We start from the raw sequence: 11,439 nt of genomic DNA on the forward strand, positions 1-11,439 counted from the left end.
AACAGACGCAGCCTGTGTAAAATTTTGCGCAGTAAAGTGAAGCTTAGGGAACGTCCCGATATTAGCTCCCAATGCTGACAACAGTCCTTTATCTCTTTCGCGCTGCCGAGTTCGTGACTGGCTCTACCTTTGTCTTAGAGAGTTTGTAGCGTTGCCAGCTATTTTCGGAACGCATCCTTCGGATGGAGATGAAAGTAGTCATTTTTTTCGAACGCATCATTCCGTTTAAAATGCGGAGTACCTAATTTTGTTGGTTTAGGAACATTATTGGGGGCGGCGAGGAAATTGCTGTTCAGCAGGAAATAATGTCGATGATGGTTTTATAAAATAAGAGGGATTGTGGAGAGGAAAATATTTCGAAAATATTATGAATATCAGAATTAAGAGGTCGTAGCTGGTTATAATTATGTTGATAGTATTCAGCTAATTTTACTTATTGTATGGTAAGTCGCACACTTGTATCGACAAAATAAAATTGCTATATTTACACAGATTGTATATAACCCTTTTACTTTCTGTCAATATGTCAAATTGCCAAAAAATCATTTTTGTAACCGTACAACTATTCCGTCTGCTTATTGTGAACAACTTCATTGAAAACAATCTTGACCCTAAGTCGCATATTTAATCCCATTACGTACGGTATTTTTTTTTGTTCAGTATTACATGAATATCATTTTGACAGCGATTAAGGTTGACACCAAGCTTGCCTTGCTCAATTATCTCCCTGTTAGTTAAAATAATCTGATGATGAACTAATGTCGCAAATTTACATTTGCATCTGTATGATTATAACTTACTTCCAGATCAATATTTAATGTACGAAGAGACACGGCACATAATTACCAAGGGCGGCATGTTTGTGAGAGTTTTTAACGCAACTCTAACGTGGGATGAATGAGGAAGAATTATTGAAGCGGTCAGCTGCAGAGCGGGATAGAATTTTCAGCTGCTATGACCGAGGTAGAGAAAGCGGAGCTCAAATTGACCCTTGGGAAGATCCGGGCTTTGAAGTTTATCACACAACGGATAGATATGGATTCATACAGTAAATATCAGTCTTATCTTCATCCTTCTTTTACCACCTGTGAACAGAACATTCATTAATCCATGTATTGTTATTACAGCGACAAGCGGTTACCACAGAAAGTGGATCCGAACGAAGTTAAATTACGGCACGTTGAAATGGAAAGGATAAAAAAATGGATAAAAATGCTACGCCAATGGGAAAGTCCCGCAACTGTCGAAAAATTACGCCGTAGGATATACAAGGGCATTCCAAATAGTCTCAGAGGTCAAGTATGGATTAAACTTCTTGGTGTTCAAAATCTGAAGCAGCAGCATGCCGGAAAATATGACGAGATGCTCCAGCTCGCTCGCCAGTGGTCCACAGAAATAAGACAAATTGATGCTGACGTCGCTAGACAGTACAGAGACCATATCAATTACAGGTAAAAAAATTCAGTAAGTCAATTATTAAAAAACGGGATAGCATAATTATTTATTCTTTCGAAATATTTTTTTAGGGAAAGATATAGCATTACACAAAGATCCATGTTCTACGTCTTAGCCGCTTACAGCATGTATAACATGGAGGTCGGTTACTGCCAGGGTATGTCTGTATTGGCAGGCCTTCTGCTGTTGTACATGAATGAGGAAGATGCTTTTTGGGGGCTATCTGTACTTCTTGCAGACAAAAAGTACAGCATGCATGGTAAGAGATACTAGTTTATTCCATTCGTGCTATACTGTTGCAACATCACAAACCGAGTTCTTTAACAATGATTATCTTGTATTATTCATTGCAGGATTTTACGTCGATGGGTTTCCGAAGCTAAATCGGTTTATTGAACACCACGATAAGATTATGTCTAAATTTTTACCGAAGCTTAAGCGCAAGCTTGATAAATGCGGCTGCGATTCTATACTGTATGCTCTGAAATGGTTCTTTGTTATTTTTCAAGAAAGGGTAAGACTTTATTTACACAATAACAAGGAACGTGTTCTGATTTGAAACTTTCTTTTGGAGAAGAAACTAATGTTGTATTTTTTTTTTGTTCAGACTCCGGTCAGTCTTGGTCTTCGAATATGGGATGTATTTTTACTGGATGGTGACCGTATTTTGCCACCAATGGCCTACTCAGTAATGAAACTTCACAAACGTTACCTGATGCCCATGGAAAGTCTTGATGAATTTTGTGGCTACCTTCAGATGAAATTGGAAAAAAACTTTGGTTTTGATGATGACACAGTAATCAACGCTATGGAACGCAACATGGAGGAACTAAAACGAGCTAAACTAGATTACCCCGGTCCACCTCTGCCACATGAACTACCAAGGCATCCATTTGGCATATTCAAAGAACCCTCCTTTTCCAGCAAGGTGAGATTTGGACAAGGACATCTGCCATTTTACTTTACTGTACATAAATTATTTATATAAAAAATCTGTCAATATATTTATCATTGAGAAGAAAAAATTTTAATACCTATCAGTAACGTTGAATGTTATCAGTAACTGAAATTCTTAAATGATGATTGCGTTTCCAGGTAGGGAGAAGGAGTGAAGAGTTTAGCGAAGCTCAACATGTCATGCGGGAGTCTGTGGCACAGCGTAGGGACGTTGCAAGTTCAGAGGGAACCAGAGAAAATTCAACCCCGGTTGACCCTGCTGGTTGCGGTGGCCTTGGGGGTGAGTTTACAGACAGTGAAAGTGTGATATACAGTAGTACCAATCCCAGTATAATTTACTCAACGCGTGGTAGTACCAGCGGAGAAGACGAGACTGACGATGATCTAGATTCAGATGAGGAAATGGTCATTTATAATACAAGATTATAGAAACCACACGTTCATACAGTAGAAAAGTCTCTTACAAAGAATAAACACGTACTATCTATAAAGTTGCTCGAAATATTGAATCTAAATTTTATTAATTAGAAATTCCAGGATACGGCTTATCCTATTTTTTACACGTCTTGCCAACTTGGTGACTCAACATATTACTTAATTTTCTGTTGACTAACAAACTACTATAACAATTCCTTTATACTGTATCTGTAACACTCATGCGTATTGAATATGTAGTAAAAAAGGTAAATTAAGAGATAATTGTATTCAGTAAGTGATGAATCACATTACTATGTTACGGGGCTGAAATCTCTTAACACGCAAACGTGCTTCCTCTTGCCATGAAATATAATATTAAAATTTTTTTTCTAAAAACTTTTTCTTAGCCAATTCTTTTGCTATTCTAATCATTAATATGACGTGGATATGGGCAAACTATATGATTTGCTTACTGTCTAGTCGATATATGTTTAACATTGTTATATTAGAATTACTAGTTCGTAACTTCAATTATAATCATAAGTTTTAGATGAATATGAACATCCAAACCAGCTTATCACTGTTTCCGTTATTCTTATGATCACGTAAAATCGTCACTTGACCTAATGTTGGAAGCAATTTTAGTAACATCTCTAAAAAAATTATGTCATTTTGTTCAATTAATCGCCCTCTAGTTGGCAGATTACTAATTATCATACTAATATAATCGAATCATCGAGTCTTGAACATTTTTCTTTTGTGAAACTATCTTCACTCAAACTCGTAGGTCAAGGTTTAAATATCATACTCATCAATAATCCATCCTCGCAGTATTATCATACTTACAGATAAGTATATATATATATATCAACACGATATATGGATTGTAACTTTGATAAACTTCATACATTTGATACATATATTTCCAATATAGTCACAAAAAGACGTTACAAGTACAATCGTCCAATTTGGAAGATATTTAAAAACCTGAATAATTTTTCAAGTAACATCAAACTGTAGCTTAGCATGGGTCAACACATTTTCATGCAGAAAAAACAGCTTCATAATATCGTAACTTCAAAGTGCGTTCCTTCGTCAGTATGTACTTGATCACTTTTTGCAATCTTAAACACCTGTAGACACCTAAACTTTCCTGCAGTGAAGATATGTAGGCTATTATTATTGTGTCGAATTATTTTCTTTATGAACTGTACATGTAATGGGAGGGGGTCTGATTGGTGATGTGATGAAAATTAGCAAGCCATGGTATTTTTGTCGTAACGTTCCTCAAAACTATTATGTAACGTGTAAATATTCGAAAAAGCAATGACAAATCAGACTGTAGTATTGAATAAACACAACTTGAAAATACTCTTTTACGTAATAATATGCATAGGTAGTATAATGTTTTTTTCTTGTGTGTTTTTAGTTGTCGTTTTTTTTTTTCCAATGGTACAAAATAATCCTGATTCATATTTTATGTGGTTCCTGCTATGCCTCCAATTAAAATCCACAAATGGGAAGGCTGTATACATCAATTTTTTTTCCAGTGTTCAAAGTCATACCAATTCTACATAGCCATAAAAAAAACAAATCAAAGAATAAATACTTGTATGAAGATTTAAGGCGTGGATATCCGTTATTCAGTGTTAGATATGTCTTTCAAAGCGAGACCTTCCATCGTATTGTAAACATGAATACTACGCATATTTGCATGCGCATTATTTTCTAAAATTTCTCTTGCAAACAAACAATTAAAAGACGTTAATAATTTTGGTAAAATACTCATCATTTATGGCTGCGTTAGAACTTGATTTTATAATTACCTAATATCCGAATTAGCCTACAGTTTACTTTTATTTCATTATTATGTAATTTATACTCAGTTCGTAATAAATATCTAATTGTTAACAATAATAATAAACAAAGAAATATCCACTTTAATAGAATTTCTGTTTTAATTTCCTTGCATGTCCTATTAAGTTGCACAAATTTCCTACATTATCATTTTCACCTCAGTGTTATTTTCTTGTTGTGCTCCTTGCAGGAATACTTTCGTTTAGTTACTGTTAAAACGTCGAAATATCGCTCATTAAGTCTCCCATCATCACTTGGTACTTAAAATTATATTTTCTTCTTTCTTTTAAACTCTGACTATCGTATATTCTTTTATTTCTTCAACACTAATTGTGTTAGAACCATTCTGCAACGAACGTAGATATTGATTTTTGGCAAAAAACTACTTCTCAACATGTAAATATATAAACGTTTACCTTCTCTCAGTTTATTTTATCACTAAAGCACAGCACCAAATCAACGCTGATATTACTTTGCTCATATCGATTCTTATCACTTTGGACTAAACTATTTAATGCATTTGATAGCAGATGTAAAATTGAAGAGTAAAAGAAGATTCAAGGGACGGTGCATGACTTTACCCAATTCGCATATCCCTCCACTATTATTGGATAATCATTTGTCGCACGAGAACCTTCTCCATCGGTTAATTTCCACTCCTGGCACAACAGATTTACACGCTCAGCATAGAAATCTGATGTCTGCATAATTATGATATCTGATCTCTTGAAATTCCTCCTTGAATTGATGGACTTGAACAATAAAGTTATGGCCTTTGATCAATTAACTTTGTGTAATACGATAGAAAAAGCAAAGATAAGCTGACAAATGTTTTTTTGGTCATTAATTTGAATATGGGTGAATTGTCCCTTTCTACAGGAAGCAAGTTTTCGTTTGACCCAAGCATGGATGACGGAGGCTCACCCAATGGATCGCGCCGTTCGTTAGCTGATACTTCCGTTACATCGACGGCGGATCTATCGGTATTCAGTTCGGCAACTCGCTCCCAAGCCCTAGATAATAGCCTCGATACTCAGAGCAACGTTTCAGATGGTAGCTCGGGGAGCGGAGGCTTACCTACACCGAGAGCAACTCCTCATCAGCCAAGTCCTGACGTTGTAAGAATCTATGTACCGTATACACATCCATCCCCAGCTTCGTACAAAGATGATCTTCCTCGTACGCTGCCTCGATCGTTAGAAACTAATAAAATTCGTATACGTGTTGATCCTGATCAAACGCCTATAGTTGAAAATCTGAAACCCTTTACTTTGGAAAGTCCAGAACTTGAGCTGGACTTGAAGTAACGTAATTGTCCAACTTTGTTCTTAATATTAAGTGTTCTATAATATATGGTATATAACATTGAACATAGTGTCGTTGGAATATTAAAATTATTGAAAATTAAAGCAAAAAGGAAGGAAAAAAAAAGACTAGAAATACGAAAAAGATATTGGATATATTGTAACATAGACGATCGCGAAATACTGTTGAATAAATATTATTATAGTATTATTATTTTATAGCTACATGAGAAAGAATCGTGACAACATTATACTGCAACGTTCCAAAGTTTAGTCAGGATAAAATTGACTAATCGGCGTGAATAATTACCTTGAATTATATTATGCCTGCATATTGAAATTTAACAATCTGTTCTAATCGTCGCAATGATTCTGTGTGGATGGAAATTACAGTGTACTATATTGAGACAGTCAGAGTCAGATCAAAACGTGAATGCAAGTTAATTGATACGATCAAATTGCAATAAGAATCAAATGTATTAAAGAATGCAGAGAAAAAATTTAAATTCAATATGAATGATGTTAAATAATACTAACTATATCGCATACATTTAAAGTGCATTTTAGAATCTCCACTTTAGAAAAATGTACCCCACAGAGATGGTTTTCCAACAATTTAAAGTTCATTCTTGCCACTGAGTAATGAAACGGGAACTAGATCTGAAATTAGATAAGATGTAATAGATTCTACAAATTAATATTTTATTTTTATACTTGTCTGGTTTACTTATCATTTAGTTTTGCGTTTTTTCTTCAAAGTTCCAGTAGTTATCGTCTGGCGCAGAAGCATACTTTCAACTCAATCTGTTACAGACGAATCTGTGCAAACAGACACGTAGGTTTATTTACTTCTAACTCTTTTTTTATCCGTTACAAGCTAATATAAAAAACAGAGTAAAAAAATAAGTCAAAAAATATTTTCCAAGCCAGCAAGCATTAATATCGTAATACTGATATAAATTCAAAGATTAATCATATATCTACTATTTAAGAAATGAAAATAAAAAAATGTTCAAATATACTTACTCTACGGTAAAAGTAGATACTACTCAGAAATACTTTAACTTCCGTTTGAAGCGCCTTTTTTACGCTTCTTCGATTGAATAAACTTATGATATTTTGTTAGCAAAAGATACGTGTAAATAATAGGTACATATATACATATACATATATATATATATATATATATATGTATGTATGTTTCGTTTCCTTTTTTTTTTGTACCAGTTCCGATTCGTCACTATGTGAAACCCATTAACAGCTGATTATTACTCGATATTCGATTTGAATATGTGTTAGATATTATGAAATATAAATTCATCCTTCTCTGATAGCAATAGCAATAAATAGATCAATGTATAAGACTCTATCTTTATGTCGACACGGTTAATAAACTAAGAAATTAGTCTCGTGTTTTACTGCAAAAATTGCACATGTACTAGCTCATATTTAATATAGATACAATACTGGAGTGTAGTTGATAATTCTTGTACATGTATCTCGGCGAATATTCATCGTTTCTTTTCTACCCCGATACCGTCGTATACTCTTTTCCTTGACGGTACAATTGAGCTCTATTCCTGATTGTCATGAAAGATTATAAACTTTAAACGTAAATGTATTATGTTGCGGATATTAACACTGTACAGAATAAAAAAAAACACAAAAACCAAAAATATCCGACACCTAGGATTCAAAGATGTCAACAAATTATCATATCGAAAGCTCTGAATAGACAATAAAAAAGGTAGCATTCTAATAGAGTCTTTAAAAATAGATGGACGTACTGAGAACACACAGTTTTTACGTTTGTCAAGTATTTAGCCAGGTAATGCTTTTCGCTGCTACTAGAATATTCTGTTTCACAGACAACATGGTAGGTACATGAAATTTTTTTGGCCTAAAATTTCAGCTTTTGATGTTAATTCATCGACATCAATTATATGTACGGATAATTCATGCATTTATGTACATATGTAATGTATGCATATGAACACACAATTCTTGCATATTACAACAATATTCCACGATATATTCGATATTGGCATCAATACTGTGTTGTTACAACCGCAAGATATTGTCAGATCTGATTTTAAAGTTACATAAACATCGTAAAAAAAAAGATTTTTCGTTTTATTTTGCCTGATTAAAAATTGTCTTTCATCGATTCACGTATGTACTTTTTTAGTATGTTCATATCTTAGAATCATTGCTCAATATTCGTCGCTATATATTTTTACAGATAAACGTAGAAGAAATCGTGGCTCGACCAGTAGGGAAATTTCATTAATTAACGTTCCGACTAGATCATGATTTAGTTTTTATACAACTTCTAGTATTTTTTACGCATTTTCTGATCTCCGAATTCATTATTTTCATACAGAAATTTAACCCACGTGAATCTTATCAAACCACTGTATATTGTACTTTGAAAAGCTTAGGCAATAAAGATTAACCAATTTTTATAAATGTTTAGTATATAGAATATAGATATAACCAGATACCTATAATAAAATGCTTTTGAGTATGGCGATAAATTATTACTTACAATTAATTACTCGTTAAACTAGGAAGAAAAATATGTTATACATTATGTATAAAGAAGAATTTAATGTTTCCGAATGCTTTAAAAAGTATATAATTAATTATTGACTTGTCGCTAATTTTGTTCGACACTTGGAAGAAGAAAATTTAACAAAAAATAATATAAAATTGAAGGAAAAGAATATGCAAAATTTGTATTACATATACACACAAATATTTTGCTCGAGAAAATGTATCATTCAAATTATTATTTTGTTTAAGTGAAGAAATGTTGAATAAAGTAGTAGGATAAGCTTTTTTAATAAAAGAAATTGTTCAGTTTAAATCCCTTCGATTTCCTCCTGCCCCTCGTTTAAACAAATTGGTCAATCAGTAAGAGCCGCGAAAATTAAGAAATCTCTATTAAGACTGTTCCTTTTGTGTATCAAAAAATTTTGTTTAAGTTTCTACAGATTTTTAATAGACTCTCTTTACTTGAAATGCTCCTATTTTATACAGGTTTGACCTAACACTGTAGAACTGGCAAAAACAACTGTATAAAATGGTTATCGTTGATTTAAAGAGATACCTAATATATTTGTCTAATAAATATATGAACATTACAGCATAACATACACAAAATTCCTCACTATACAATAATTTCAAGTCAATGTCAGGCAGTTCTGAATAATTTTTCTTAAAATATGTTACTGACATTTCAATATCCAGTACATCTATCACTGCACATTTTATGAGTGAAAATTATCCTTATTTACATATACCGCAGTGCCATTTATAATTATAAATGGTCCAGTATAATAGCGCCATAAAACGCTATTACCACGTTTTAGCTGGTTATTTGCAGCTAGGTGAGCCCAACAATGTATCCAGCTTCCATAGAGCGGCATTTGCGGTGGGTAACCAGCCGCCAATCTGATCATAACAAAAGTAGTTATGAAACTGAACGAATCCGTATTTACTGTTGTAAACGGCTAAGATTATATTTAATTAGCAGTAATACTATAGGTATGCGATGTAAATCATCCCTACTTACCCACAATCATTTACGGCCATACAGTGGGAAACAACCAAGAATGGGTACGTTATGGCACTTGCAACAAACTGCGGAGCAACATGAAAATATAAATTTTATTTAAAGTGCACTACTGTGATGATTTTAAGTTATTTTCATCAAGAAGAAGGTGGTACATATACCGTCATGCTTGCTGCAGTGTAGCTTCGCATTTCTCTATCCTGAATAATGTACTTGTTAATAGCGTAGGTAGCCGTGCTAGCCAGTATTAGCGATGCAATATTTCCAATTAGACGCGGCACCAAGCCAGCAAAGTAGCCAGATATTCCGTTCTGTCTGTAGATCTGAATTATAGACCTCACCAGTCCACTGTAAAATAATTCAATGATCACCAAATGTACAAAACATCGTATGAATTTGTCGTTGTATTTGTTGGAAACATGACCGAATATTCTGAATTGCCGACGAACTATCGTTGGTAGTAAAAATGCTTTGTGATTATGTTTTTCAGGCTTGTTGCTGATCCTCTTAGAACTTACTTATACTTAGTTTCACCTCCAACAAACTGTGCCATCATTCTGAGTGTAATTACGTCGAAGGGATGACTAACGACAATGGCAGCTATTCTACTGGCTAAGTCTCGAAGAAGTTCGTTGATGCGCCTAATTCGCCTATGAAAAACAATTACCTCGTCAGAAAAAAATAGATACATAGAAGTATCAAGGATCTGATTTAATATGACATATTCTGAAATATAGCGGTACCTCTCACTGTCTGATAAATCATCTTCATCTATCTGCTTATCAGGTTCGTTAGCGAATGTTATATTCTCAGAAGTCTTCTGAAATGCAAGGGCACTGATGGCATTTGCACAGAGCTTGGGAACGAGTCCGCGATAACAACCAGCATAACCATCAACAGTCTTGATGTACTTAACTGCAAAGGTACAATAATTAAATTAGGGACGAACTGTAGGTGACCGATATTATTGATTGTAAAAGTTATCAGTGGCTTAGGTTGATGTAATTTGGAATGGTATAAATAATAAAATAAACAAAACGTGTGTTATCATAATTTGCAGCGATACACACCATACTGGAAAATGTTGGGCAGTGCTAGCGCTGGTTTGCCAAAAACAGTGATCGTTGGTCGAGGTGGAATAGGTTCGTAGCCAATCTGCAATAAGGGTTAATTTGTTTGCAGGATGATTTGTAGAGTATGAAAAACAGCGTTAACCTGTAAAGGAAATCAATTCAACCCCCGTAATTGTCGGCGTACCTGTATCAAAACTTTGGCATATTCTAAAGGGTGCGATGCGGTGTTTACTAATATTCGTAATGCTATATTTGACCATATCGTCTCCTCTTTGAAATTAGACATCTTATTTGTATTATCTACTCCGTTTCCCCAATTCCGTATCTTCCGTCCGGTTTTTAACCGTGTCCGTCTGGTCTTATCAGAAAATTAAATTGTATCTAGAAATTCGGTAGAGGGCGCGACGATGCTTTGAAGCTGGCAAGAGTCTCGCCCGCATCTCTGGATATAAATCGTTAGAAGGAGATAAATTCAGCGAGGTCATATCAAGTGCAAGAGAGATACTGAATTTTATTTTACACCCGTAATAGTGGATCTGACGGCGTTTTAAATTGGCTGCGTTCAGTATGTTTTCCCTAGCTTTTCGCCTTTGCTGAATTGGTTAAAAACTAGAACAATCGCACTCTGTGCAGCCAATGGTGCGTTCCGAAATTAACTCCCCAGTACCGTCAACCATCATTTATCTCTTTTGCGCTGCCAAGTTTGTGAGTAACTCTGTCTCTGTTTTATGGAGTTTTTAGCGCTGCTAGGTAGTTTTGGAACGCACGCCAGCAGTGCTGCGATTTGGAGACACTGTAA

The 11,439-nt window shown here is 34.3% G+C and overlaps 2 protein-coding genes across 3 annotated transcripts; one reads left to right on the plus strand and one right to left on the minus strand.

Moving 5' to 3' along the window:
* The first annotated feature begins 268 nt into the window (after window positions 1–268).
* Window positions 269–6,563, plus strand: LOC124297522 (USP6 N-terminal-like protein). Of its 2 annotated transcripts, XM_046748654.1 has the most exons (9): window positions 269–443; window positions 807–1,048; window positions 1,128–1,451; window positions 1,527–1,714; window positions 1,809–1,969; window positions 2,063–2,383; window positions 2,551–2,692; window positions 5,566–5,669; window positions 5,737–5,943. In XM_046748654.1, the coding sequence occupies exons 2-9, from the start codon at window positions 894–896 to the stop codon at window positions 5,806–5,808; spliced, it is 1,467 nt and encodes a 488-aa protein (XP_046604610.1). In that variant the 5' UTR covers window positions 269–443; window positions 807–893; the 3' UTR covers window positions 5,809–5,943. The 2 variants fall into 2 exon arrangements, with proteins under 2 accessions (XP_046604610.1, XP_046604609.1); XM_046748653.1 differs by having other exon boundaries at window positions 5,566–6,563.
* Window positions 6,564–7,178: 615 nt separating this feature from the next.
* LOC124297528 (mitochondrial carrier homolog 2-like) lies at window positions 7,179–11,132 on the minus strand. The gene is made up of 7 exons (XM_046748668.1): window positions 10,825–11,132; window positions 10,638–10,722; window positions 10,311–10,482; window positions 10,086–10,217; window positions 9,729–9,915; window positions 9,568–9,635; window positions 7,179–9,446 (listed from the first exon to the last, which is right to left on the minus strand). Exons 1-7 carry the CDS (start codon window positions 10,924–10,926, stop codon window positions 9,263–9,265), a joined length of 930 nt encoding a protein of 309 aa, XP_046604624.1. The 5' UTR covers window positions 10,927–11,132; the 3' UTR covers window positions 7,179–9,262.
* Window positions 11,133–11,439: the final 307 nt, after the last annotated feature.

The sequence above is a fragment of the Neodiprion virginianus genome, chromosome 2, assembly GCF_021901495.1.
Source record: "Neodiprion virginianus isolate iyNeoVirg1 chromosome 2, iyNeoVirg1.1, whole genome shotgun sequence".
Taxonomy (NCBI): domain Eukaryota; kingdom Metazoa; phylum Arthropoda; class Insecta; order Hymenoptera; family Diprionidae; genus Neodiprion; species Neodiprion virginianus.